The sequence below is a fragment of the Asterias rubens genome, chromosome 6, assembly GCF_902459465.1.
Source record: "Asterias rubens chromosome 6, eAstRub1.3, whole genome shotgun sequence".
Classification (NCBI taxonomy): Eukaryota; Metazoa; Echinodermata; class Asteroidea; order Forcipulatida; family Asteriidae; genus Asterias; species Asterias rubens.
In genome coordinates, this window is record NC_047067.1 from 14,069,555 (window position 1) to 14,083,080 (window position 13,526).

Sequence of the window (13,526 nt, forward strand, 5' to 3'; positions counted from 1 at the left end):
AAACCCATGTTCCGAGAGCAACAAAGTTCAAAATTGTCCCCATTAATTCTCTTGTGAATTGTTCACGCAAGTCTGAATGCGATCAACTTCGATCAATCGCTCATGCAGATTTTCAGAGTAGCTGTTTTAGTTTATTTGTTGTACTCCTTTACAGGCTTGATACTTCGCGGAGGCAACGAAGGCGATTGCCTCGATGCCACCTTGGTGCCCTTAAAAAGTAGAAATTTACAATTTCCTCATAGGGTGCCCTTTACCAAGGAGGACCTTGCCCTTTCAGAAACGAAGCATACATGTCTGCCTCACTGAGTACTGACGTCACAAAGTGTGCAGGCTTCACATAATGCGAATGTACAGGGCCCCCTTTTAAAAAATTATCTTGCGAGTGAGTACTTGATGTTTCTCCAATAAGGGTCTTTTGTACGCACCAGCTGTCAAGATTACATTCTAGATGACTGTGCTTGACGAAGTAGAACTCTTAAAGGCAGTGGACACTACTGGTAATTACTCAAAATAATTATTAGCATAAAACCTTACTTAGTAACAAGTAATGGGGAGCTGTTGATAGTTTAAAACATTTTGAGAAACGGTTCCCTCTGAAGTAACATAGTTTTCGAGAAATAAGCATTTTTCCTCCAACTTGATTTTGAGACCTCAGAATTATATTCTGAGGTCCTGAAATCAAGCATATGAAAGCACACAACTTTGTGTGACAAGGGTGTTTTTTCTTTCATAGTTATCTCGCAACTTCGATGACCAATTGAGCTCAAATTGTCACAGGTTTGTTATTTTATGCATATGTTGAGATACACCAAGTGAGAAGACTGGTCTTTGACAATTACCAATAGAATCCAGTGTCTTTAAAGGCACTGGACATGATTGGCAATTGTCAAAACCAGTAATCTCACTTGGTGTATCCCAACATGCATAAACTAACAAGCCTGTGAAAATTTTGACTCAATTTGTTGAGTTGCAAAGAGAATAATGAAAGAAAAAACACCATTGTTGCATTACAGTGTTTGCTTTTAGACGCATAATAAAAGGCTTCAGCTGAAGTATTTTGTTATTCGAGTGAGAAATTACCTCCTCCAAAACTACGTTACATGTACATGTACTTCTGTTCAGAGGGAGCCATTTCTCACAATGTTTGTTGCTATCAACAGCTCTCCCTTGCCTGTTACCAAGTAAGTTCTTATGCTATTGCTGTCAATTATTTTGAGTAATTACCAATAGTGTCCAGTGCCTTTAAGAGCTTGATTATTTACTGGTCGGCTGTCAGATGTTAATTTTAAGTTTTTTGATAAATGACCTTTTTTTTTTAAGGGAAGGGGGACACAGCCACTGGGCCGTTGGGTTCAAGTACTTGACTGTCAATCACAGGGTCATCGGCTCTAATCAAATTTTGTTTAAAGGTACGCACAAATATAAACTGTTGCTGCAAAGCCAGGGCTCTATCTCACAAAGAGCTAAGATTGATCTGAACATTTTTAGAGACCATTTATTTCTGTACAATTCATTAATAAATACCTTGGACGGTTTCAGGTCTCTGCTTGGTCAATACCCGGTCACACGGGGGTGTGTTAACGGTCGGTATAAAGACCGGCTTTGGAAAATAGCGATTAAGTGGCCCCTAAAACAGCATACATTGTGTAAAACTTGCGTGTTGCACTGTATCTCATGCTTATTTATATTCATGTTAGTTTCATTGCAAAACTTTGCGCACTTGCGTGTACGCGCTGAAAATGGATCAATTTTGAGGTAGCAGGTGCGGGCGTATAAACTCATTTGTCCTTATATGGTCTTGTTTACAGCGACATCCTACATGGACGCTGAGTTCATGCGCGCGTTTTAACGCACAAAGAACAGCTATTGTCCAATCATGTGCCTCCTTCGACCCCAGTGAAGGCGCTGAACGGACCATTATTTAAAAGAGTCACTGGTCTCAACGATCAGAATTAACGCACGAAAAAAATGGGAACCATCAAAAGCTCAAATATGGCCCCTGAACATGTCTGGAAGTATCACCGAGAGAAAAGTCACAAAATTTGGAAAAATTTAGCCGTTTAATTCGTTAAAAGGTATTTATTAATGGGAATAACAGCCTACAGACCCGGTCTTCACTGCGTGGTAATGACCTTGGTTGGTGGCTGGCGCTGTTAACGAACCGAGTCGGTACGGCTCGGTCCGTTAACAGTGCCAGCCACCAACCCGGTCATTACCACGCAGTGAAGACCGGGTCCGAACACTGTTATTCCCTAATTACAAAACGCCCAGACTTAAAATAAAATAAAAAATTCAGTAAAAATGTCAACAGAAAAAATAATGTGCAATAGAAAATTTAGTTTTGTTTCTAGAAATTGGGACACTATATGCTTTACATATTAACTGCAGCTAACATTCACATTTAAAACATTTTATTAAACACCAACAGCCAAAAGTGGCCAACTGCCATACAAACAAGCCGCCATTGATCCAGTAATCTAGTGTATCTCTAATTGAAAATAAAACTTATTTGTTGCTTGTTCATTCTTGAAACTTTACCTTTGCTAAACTGGCGGTAAACAGAACACATTCATAGAGCTCGCCCATCCGTCTTAAAAATTCGTCCACGTGCGGCCTCTTCAAAACATACACCTAGAATATAACAATACAAGATATCAATCAAGTTTGGAAAGTCACTTTAATTGCCTGCAGGAAAAACTATGCTATGCTGCATGTAGGATCAAAACGTCAGGACATTGGCTATTTTCCCAATTAGTCCTTTTGGTTGGTAGGCAGTTTGCAACAGCTAGATCTATTTTTTTTTTTTTTTTAAGCAGTGAACAAATTCCCTTGCATAGTCCGTATTGAATAACCCCTTTTTGCTATGAAAGTCGACATCTTGTAGGGCAAACAGTATGCGCGTCCAAACGCGTACATCAATGAAGCACGCAGCATTCCGAGTTTGCTTTCTACAGCACATGCACGCACACACCCATGCAAACCCGTACAGACGCCATATTGTAGGACAGATATTTGAATGTGGACGTCATATTCAATATGGTCTATAAAAGAGCAAAATGTTACGCAAAATGTGTCAGTTGCTATTCAAAAATCCCCCATTTGCTACTCAATATTATCATTCACTGTGCACAAAATCTGTTCAGTTGAAGTATTTTGCTAAGCAAAAGTGCTGGATGAAAGCGTTCCCTGTTAAGTAAATAATTATCAAACAAGATACCATTTCATTTATAAATAGAGTGGCCTTTCTGGCAGGCAGTGATTTTATTGGATAAACGTGCAGTGAAGTATAATAGCTTTCCATGTTTGTGATTGGTCCGAGGTGATGTTTGTCAGCTGCACTTTCGGTCGTCTTAATGCAGTGTGCATAATGTTTGTATACGGTACATGTGTACATTGTACAAGCATGTTATTTTATATGTATGTATCATGTACCTAGGTTATGACTGTGAATCTCCATGTCAAATGAATACAAGGTCAAAAGGTGCATTTAGAAGAATCCTCGTAGGCTCAAGGCATGTTTCTTGCGCAATAGACTGATCCATTTAGCTCCGCCCCATTGCGTATTGACCAATCATAACGCTGATCGCGCAACCAAAGGTCAGACAAAATAACAAATAAAGTCTGACATGCATGCCGCGCGTGCCAAGCATACGCGCGACAGAGTTGTGCAGAATGGCATTGGAGAGGCTCCTCACATGTTCTTACTCACATGTGCGCCATGGGCGTAGGCTAATGGATCGGTCTATTGTTATTCACGAGCCTCAAAGCATGGCGTCAGACGTTCACAGGCTATGTACATACGTTTACATTAATAATAAAAAACATGGTTTGTACTGACCTGATGGACCGTGCCGTCAATCTCTACTGGAACAATAAAATCTGCATTGCTTATGGGCTGCAGAAAACAAAAAGACAAAAAGAATATAAAGAACATTTCATTTATTACTTGTCCGACTTAGTATCAGGCCTGAATGCATCTGAAACCGAAACGTTTTCAACTTGTCTATGCACTGATCAATGTTTTTGATAAAAGGAAAGAAAATCTATACAAAAGAAATGGCAATTAAAAATACACAGTTTACCTACATGTAAAAAATTATACAAACTCAAAATCGTTTTGTGTAGTTTTAGTTCAGTTTTAGTTTTATTAAACTGGCATAAAAATATAAATATACAAGACGAAACATATAGAAACAATGAACCAAAGCTTAAAAATACCAAGCCAGTGAGTGGCGAGGAGGAACAGGTGACCAGCACCTCTACAAAGCCGTCCTGCCACAAAGGATGTCCCCTGAAACCCACCCCATAGTTAAAAACCACCCATCCCACTTCGCTTCTTCGCTTGAAGGCGGGATTTAGTCCCTCAAAATGAAATTTATTTCTCCCTTCACAACAATAAGTTAGGAACAAGATAATTTGGGCCTACATACAGGGGCCTATTAATAAATTTACTGTATTTTACACTTTTTAATTTATGCAAAATAAATGTCAACTGTATGTTGTATATAACCACACTACTAATAACATATCAAAACTGTTTCTAATTATATGCCAGACACTTCAACTGCCTCCTTGCCCCTGGCTATTGCCTTGGTGCCCCTTGCAATATTCTACTAAAACATTAACAATTTCCCCATAAAGGTGCACCTTACCAAGAAGAAAACACTGTGGTCAGGTTGGTGCCCTTCAGGCCTGTATGCTTTGTTTTTGAAAGGGCAAGGGCATCAAGGCATTTTCTTCTTGAAAAAGGGCACCCTACATGTACAAGGGCACCAGGGCAATGGAGGCAATCTTTGTTGCCACCGTTTAAAAGTATCAGGCCTGGCCATTGCCCTCTCAGAAACGAAAGCATCAGTCCTGAAATTCTTCAACACTTTACATTTACCAATACATTTTTTTCCTTCTTCAGTGACTGCTTTTAAGTGAAGTTGATTTGTATTCAAACTGACAACTTAATGAGAGTGCTTGCCAGGCAGTGCCCTTAAAACAAATGCTGTTAATCTTTGACACATTTCCCTTCCAATTTTTTTCAGCTGGCAGTGAGAGCAGAGTAAGTGCAAACTGAATGGCATTTGAGTGATAATGTGCATTACGTATGCATTCAAGCCAGATGCTAGAGTTATATCTCACTATCATAATTGGGATATCATTTTTTAAAGGGAGTTTATTTTTGTGTTTTTGAAGTTTTTCAATTGTGCGGATAGAAAGTCCCTGTTTGTGTTCTAACTCATTACAGGTGTGTTTATTTACTAAGTTTTCTAGTGTATTGATTATATGTTTCTTAGCTTGTCACTTCTCTAGCCAGCTTTTGAAAGAAGTCATGCAATGTATTATTAATGTGGTTCGATGCATTTATTATTTCAAGTGGTTTTTAGGGCTCTACACTTTTAATCTTTGTATACAACTGACCTGTTATTTTTGTCAAAGTGTATCTTTGTAAATATAGTATTTTTAAATTGCATCAAGGGATCTGTGACCCAGAATGGGCTATATAAATGCTGTATTATTATTATTATTATTATTATTATTATTATTATTATTATTATTATTATTATTATTATTATTATTATTATTATTATTATTATTATTATTATTATTATTATTATTATTATTATTATTAGTATTATTATTATTATTATTATTATTATTATTATTATTATTATTATTATTATTATTATTATTATTATTATTATTATTATTATTATTATTATTATTATTATTATTATTATTATTATTATTATTATTATTATTATTATTATTATTATTATTATTATTATTATTATTATTATTATTATTATTATTATTATTATTATTATTATTATTATTATTATTATTATTATTATTATTATTATTATTATTATTATTATTATTATTATTATTATTATTATCATATGGTTTGTGAATATTATGAATTCATACTTTGCTCGTCCAGACACTCTTTATATAATTTATGTATTACATGAAGTAATTACTCCCAGGATTATTTTGTAATTTTTGTATCGCCTTTTATAATTATGCATCCATGCATTCTGAAGATTACCATAACTTCATCAAGAAAAAACGTTCAAATTGTCTTGTCTAGCGACAGTGAAGACACCAACTTAGGGGCTATTCAGAATTATAAATTTAAAATAAATTCTGTCTTCTTCTTTATTAAAGGGACACGTTACCATGGTTCGGTTGGTCTATGAAAATCATTTGAAACTGTTTGTTTTGAAGTCGATAAGGTTGGAAAGATGTTTTTAAAGTCTAACATAATGATCTACACAAACATGGCTGGAAAGTACAGTGGGCCATTTTATGGAGTCAAAAACTTGACTCAACAAAATGGCTCAACAGAACTACAAAGGTGTTTTCTTGTAATATGCCTATGATTTTTTCACAGAACACATGAAAGTACTGAGTGAGTATACAGTGCTCATACAAAATCGTGCAAGGGTGAAAACAATGAATGTATGTGGGGCTAAAGGCTTGACATTTTTTCTACATTTTCAAGAGTATACAGTGTTAACACACATCCGTGTACATGTATTAAGGTTAAAAACAAAATTAAAGGGACACGTTGCCTTGGATCGGTCGAGTTGGTCAATAAAAAGCATTTGAAACCGTTGTGAAATCGGTATGGTTAAAAAGATGTTTAACAAGTAGAATATAATGATTCACACAAACATGCCTCGAAATTGCACGGTTTTCCTTTTACCTTGCAAACTACATTGTAACACGGTCCGCCATTTGTTGGGAGTAAAAAACTTGACTCCACAAAATGGCTGACCGTGTTAGTTCACAATGTTGAGGAAACCATGCAGTTTCGAGGGACGTTTGTGTGAAACATTATATTCTACTTAAAAAAAAATCTTTCTAACCTTATCAATTTTTAAAACAAGCGGTTTCAAATGCTTTTCATGGACCAACTCGCCCGATCAAAGGCAACGTGTTCCTTTAAGTTAGTTTACAATATTAAACAGTTCTTGTGGTTCAGTAAATATTTAGACTGGACACACAAATCAGAAGCCACATAATAAATAACGGTCCGACAGAGATGGGACATTATAATGTATTAACTACACCACAATGGTTCACCAGGTGGCAGGCGAACTACCAGGTGGTTGAGTGTGCCCAGAATTATATTGACCTTTCTGTACAGTAAACACTGCCAGGTAAACACCTTGTCAACCTTTCGTAATTTCAAACACATTTATGGACTAATAAAATAAGCATTACAGCACTAGATTTACATAATAAAGGTATCGTCAACAAATCAATTTAATTAGCTCAATTTCAGCAACAACAAATCATTACAAAATCGGCATTCCATTTTAGTTAGTGGGTTAACTGCATAGACAACTTTAAATTGTTAAAAATTTATATTCAAACCAGGATTCTCCCGTAGGATTCCCAAAACGGTTGGGCATTTCAGACCAAAATTTTGGAAGTTTGGCTGAAGCACGCTGAATTGGAACGAGGTCCCTGAAATGTTTTTTATTTCATTCTTTATTTTTCAGAAGTCCTATTGTGCAATCTGCTTTTTAAAATTGGTTTTATGTACCGCTATGCATGCTTTTTTATGTATTTTGATCTGAAGTACCCCCCCCCCCCCAAGAAAAATAAAAATAAAATAAAAATAATAATAGTCAAGTTGGTTTCTGTCATTACAGTTTAATATTATTATTATTATAATTTGTTCGATATTGGCCAAAATTGGCACGCAATTCGCGTGCGCTGGCACAATATGCTGGGAGAGCCCTGTTTTAATGTAGTAGATAAAAAATCATCAATTGTAATACTTCTCTACATTTCAAATACCATGACCCCAAACAATGTCACAAGATAAACATTGATTGTACAGTCTACTTGTACAAGATGAACTTGTATCATAAAAATATTATTTGTATCACTGCCTTTCTGGTGTGTCAACAGCACAAAGAATTCAATGGAAAAGAAATAGTCCAATGTTCACACCGAGTGGGCGGTTATGGAAGACAAATGGCCTCCCCTGAGACCGAAATCAAAACAGTCGCAATCTACGGTAAATATTCCAATGTAATAATCACACAACTGCAGGGTCCTTCACTGTGAAGAAGGATTAATCCTGGGCAGTGATTTTAGGGGAGGAGAAATTACAGGGGAGGAGGGGAGGGTTAGGCCTGAGGAGTGAGGGTGGGAGAGCTTTCACACCCCTTCAAGGTTCAGAATCTACTTGGTTAGAGACGGCACATCAGAGTAGAGAGTCATTTTCAGCACCAAGGTTGTATCAGAGAGCCCCGATGAACAACAAGTCCCACTGACTGCAGTCGATAAATTTTTATTCTAAACATGAACATCACAATATCTTTAAAGGCATGGACACCTTTGGTTATTGTCAAAGACCAGTATTCTCATTTGGTGTTTCCCAACATGCACAAAATAACAAATCTGTGAAAATTTGGACTCAATTGGTCATCAAGTTGCAAGAAAACAATGAAAGAAAAAACACCATTGCTGTACCAGTTTGTCTGCTTTCAGATGCCTAATAAAAGGCTTCTGACCTGAAGTATTTGAAGAAAAGAGCGAGAAATTACATCTTTCTCAAAAACTATGTTACTTCAGAGGGAGCCGTTTCTCACAATATTTTATACTATCAACATTATCTCCATTGCTCATTACCAAGTAAGATTTATGCTAATTATTTTTTAGTAATTACCAATAGTGTCTAGTGCCTTTAAGGACCAAGGTTGGATCAGAGAGACCCAAAAAATGAACAACAAGTCCCCGCTGACTGCAGTCGATAAAAATTTATATTCTAAACATAAACATCACAGTGTCTTTAAAGGGAAGCTGTAGTTGTATACAATTGGTAATCACTCCTTAAAAAAACGAATGACCATCAAAACTTTTGGTTGGAAGCCTATTATTTAAAACAGTGTCTTTCAATAGTAAAAAGCTTTTTGAGAAACATTTAAAGCCATTATACACTTTCAGTACAGGAAAAAAAAAAGTTCACAGATTTACAAATAATTTACAGGGTTTACAGAAACTAATGGTGAAAGACTTCTCTTGAAATATTGTTCCATGAAATGCTTTACTTTTTGAGAAAACATTAAAACAATATAAATTCTCGTTAGCGAGAATTACAGATTTATTTTAAACACATGTCATGACACGGCGAAACGCGCGGAAACAAGAATGGGTTTTCCCGTTATTTTCTCCTGACTCCAATGACCGATTTAACCTAAATTTTCACAGGTTCGTTATTTTATATATAAGTTGTGATACACGAAGTGTGGGAATTGGACAATACTGTTTACCGAAAGTGTATAATGGCTTTAACTTCTATGTACAATGTGGTTATGTAAAAGATATCGTTAATGTTTTATATGGAGCTGGCCAACTGATGTTATTGCCAATTGAGGATGGTTAAAGTTTTTTGAATTAAATTGAATTTAATTGAATTGAAGTTGCTAGGCTTGAAGTTGATTCGGAGAAGCGTTACTGGGTAACATTTCTTAGATTGTGGATTCCTATTGAGGATTATTGTATCGCTCCAGATGTCTCACAAAAGCAACCACCTTTTGAAATGAAAATTAGCTTAAAGCCACTTCTTATTCTAGTACTGGATTGATAACAAATCTAACTGCTGCCGTTTTTGTCTGCCATCAAATTCTAATGCTAGTACTGGATTGATAACAAGTGCTATTTTTGCTATTTTTCCCTGTCCGCAACTTCTAAAGCTAGTTCTGGATTGGATAAAAAAAACTATTTTTGCAATTTTTTCCAGCCTGCCACTTCTAATGCTAGTACTGGATGTTAAACAATCCTATGTTTGCTTTTTATTTGCCCTGTCTGCCACTTCTAATGCTTGTGAATCGATAACAAATGGGCCTACTATTTTCAATAGATGTTAAATTTTAATAGATGTTAAATTTGCATCGGGGATAAAGAATATTAAATTTGGTTTTTACCCATTCACTATTTTTTGCTATTTTGTCCTGCCTGCCACTTCTAATGCTATTCTGAATTGATAACAAATCCTATTTTTGCTATTTTCTTCCTGCCTGCCGCTTCAAATGCTATACTGAATCGATAACAAATCCTATTGTTTGCCCCTTTAATCGTTCCCAGGCCCTGACTTAAAATTCCATAATTTGTCCCCTTTATTTACCAGAAGGCACATGAACCCCATCCTAACCTTGTAGTTTGATATATTATTTGTCTGTAGCTAGAGGGGTCATGCCAACACATAATACTCCATGACCTTTGACTGAATACGCAAGAGGCATTGACTTTTTTATCCGTATATCACCCACACGGGCAAAAAAAGCATGTGGGAGGATTAATATTGGGTTGATTGATCGATAAACCAAGGTCTGTATGCTTCGTTTCTGAAAGGGCAAGGGCACCAAGGCATTTTCTCTTTGGTAAAGGGCACCCTTTGTGGAAATTGTAAATTTCTACTGGAGCATTTCAAGGGCACCAAGGCTCCTTGGTAAAGGGCACCTTATGAGGAAATTGTAAATTTCTACTGGAGCATGTCAAGGGCACCAAGGCATTTTCTCCTTGGTAAAGGGCACCTTATAAGGAAATTGTAAATTTCTACTCGAGCATTTCAAGGGCACCAAGGCAATGACCAGGGGACATGGAGGCAATCGCCTTGGTTGCCCCTGTGAAGTATCAGGCCTGATAAACCTGTTTTGGCATCATTAAGGTCTAGTGGTTAGACTGCAGGGCTTACAACTACTGTGTACAGGCCTGATGTTGCCTCCGTTGCCCCTTGCCATAATGCTCTAGTAGAAATTTAAAATTTCCTTATAGGGTGCCCTTTGCCAAAGAGAAATTGCCTCGGTGCCCTTGCCCTTTCAAAAACGAAGCATACAGCCCTGGTACATGTACGAGCTTGTGGGTTTGAATCCTCCATGACCAGAATAAGTGTCAGTCTGTCTTCTAGTTACTCAATCACAACTTCTTGATTTGTGCAACTCGTTTAATCACAAACGTTAAACCAATGTTTGAATGAGACAGATTGGCTAAATACCTGCTGAATCCGGCTGATGAATGTATTTTCCTACTTTACTAGTTCTTGATGCAGTGAATGATCAAATATTTTCTCGTTAGGGTTTGGGTTAACACATTTTTATTTTGTATTCAGCATCAGGCTCATTAGTTTTCTTCATCCTTCAGTGTCTGTGGTTTGAACCAGACTACTGTATGGATGCTTCTGTGACACTGACAGTAGGTTCCTTGAGTAAAGTAAACTCAGTAATAACAGAATAACATCCTGAATGCAATATGTGAATAAAGTTTCCAATGCTAAAAATCTATGCCAAAACTACTGAGGCAGCAGTGACACCGTGCATTGTGACTGGATGCTGGGACCTCAAAAACAGATGTGAGAGGGAAACAGTGTTGTGATTTAACATTTTGTTTTCGTTAGAGGATTTACACTTCCTGGAACCCTATGTATTTAAATGTGTTTTATTAAAGAATAAGAACAGGATGTGCGTGAGTCATCCGTCCCAACACTGCTGGTCAACCAAAAGAACAAAGTACCAGTCACTTAAAGGCACTGAACACGTTTGGTAACTTGTCAAAGACCAGTCTTCTCACTTGGTGTATCCCAACATTTATGCATAAAATAACAAGTCTGTGAAAATTTGGGCTCAATTGATCGTCGAAGTTGCGAGAAAATTATGAAATAAAAAACACCCTTGTTGGACGAATTTGTGTGCTTTCAGAGATAGTAATAAAAGAGATCTGGCTAGAAGTCTTTTAATATTTTAGTGAGAAATTACCTCTTTCTCAAAATTTACGCTACTTCAGAGGGAGCAGTTTTGTCTCAATGTTTTATACTATCACCAGAGCTCCAATGCTCGTTACCAAGGCAGTTTTTAAATTCATATTTGTTTTGAGTAATTACCAAACGTGAACCTTCCCTTTAAAGGTACAGAGTGTACACATGTACACTGTTTTCAGTTTTTGGAGTTCTTGTCAATTTACAAATAAAATAGTTTCTGCTGTTAAAATTTTAGGGGGGGGGGGGGACACCACAAAATACTACTTAAAGGCACTGAACACCTTTGTGTCAAAGACCAGTATTCTCACTTGGTGTATCCCAACATAAAACAACATAACAAATCTGTGAACATTTGGACTCAATTGGTCATTGAATTTGCAAGAGAATATTGAAACAAAAAACACCCATGTTGTACAAATTGGTGTGCTTTCAGATGCCCAACAAAAGGCTTTAGGCCCGATGTCTTTTATTTTAATATTTGAGAGACCAAAAACTACGCAACTTCAGAGGGAGCCATTTCTCGCAATAGTATTTACTATCAACAGCTGTCCATTTCTTTGTTACAAAGTTCTAAATGCAAACAATTGTTTTGAGTAATTACCAATAGTGTCCAGTGCAATTGTTAATCGAAGTTGCAAGAAAGAGAGTAATGAAAGAAAAAACACCATTGCTGCACAAATTTGTGTGCTTTCAGATGCCGTTAAAAGGCTTTAGACCTGAAGTCTTTTAATATTTCAGTTTATAAGAAATTACCTCTTTCTCGTAAACTACATTACTTCAGGGGGAGCCGTTTCTCACAATGTTTTATATTATCAACAGCTCTCCATTGCTTGTTACCAATTAAGTTTTTTATGCTAACAATTATTTTGAGTAATTACCGATAGTGTCCGGTGCCTTTAATGAGACAACATGCCATTCATATCTTCATTTAATCATAATCAGACATTGGAAAGCTATCACAAACTGGATCTTGATGACCTGCACTCCAAAGACGTTCACGTTGCACTTAATGTATGCAAATTTCTTATAGATTAACAGCTGCCAACATTTTGCATCTTGCAATCAGGGTGGCGTTGTACAACAATCAGGGAGAGATTGAGTATTTAGAATTACATTAAGTACATACACGTATTCAACATTATATAGAAAAGGTTTACAAAATCAGGGAGAATTTCAATATTGTTTTTTAATAAGGACATGGAGAGATTTCTTAAATTTTCAGAGAACTTTCTGTAGAATCCAGAAAGTTGGCAGTTCTGTGCAAGTCTTCTGGGTCACCCCCCCCCCCATATTTTTTAGCTACTTTTTAAGCTACTTGTAGCAGTATGCCATTAACAGACTGACTCAAGTCTAATGATCATTTCTTATCACGCTTCACCTTATTATAACATGGCTTCTCACATAAGTTACATGTACATGTAAATGTATGCTTGTATCAGCTCGACTAGCCTCTGAAGTGATATTCAAATGAGAGCAATTTAACTGGGGTCCCTGGCTTAAATTTAGCACGGTTGTAAAATGTAGCAATTGTTTGACAATTTTACAAGATACAATGTACCTTGGACAGCAGTATAATATTGTTGTCCTTTCGCACAGGTACATTTTGTAAAATGTTCAATTAAAGGCAGTGGACACTATTGGTAATTACTCAAAATAATTATTAGCATAAAACCTTTCTTGGTGTCGAGTATCGGGGAGAGGTTGATGGTATAAAACATTTTGAGAAACAGCACCCTCTGAAGTGCCATAGTTTTCGGGA

At 36.4% G+C, this 13,526-nt stretch overlaps 1 protein-coding gene across 1 annotated transcript in view; it reads right to left on the minus strand.

Annotated features, from left to right (window-relative positions):
- LOC117291738 (carboxy-terminal domain RNA polymerase II polypeptide A small phosphatase 1-like) overlaps nucleotides 1-13,526 on the minus strand; it is a 40,363-nt gene that overhangs the window by 6,212 nt on the left and 20,625 nt on the right. The window contains exons 5-6 of the mRNA XM_033773610.1: nucleotides 3,839-3,895; nucleotides 2,539-2,631 (exon numbers count right to left, since the gene is read on the minus strand). Of these exons, the coding sequence (XP_033629501.1) occupies nucleotides 2,539-2,631; nucleotides 3,839-3,895 (150 nt within the window). The remainder of the gene's footprint in view (nucleotides 1-2,538; nucleotides 2,632-3,838; nucleotides 3,896-13,526) is intronic.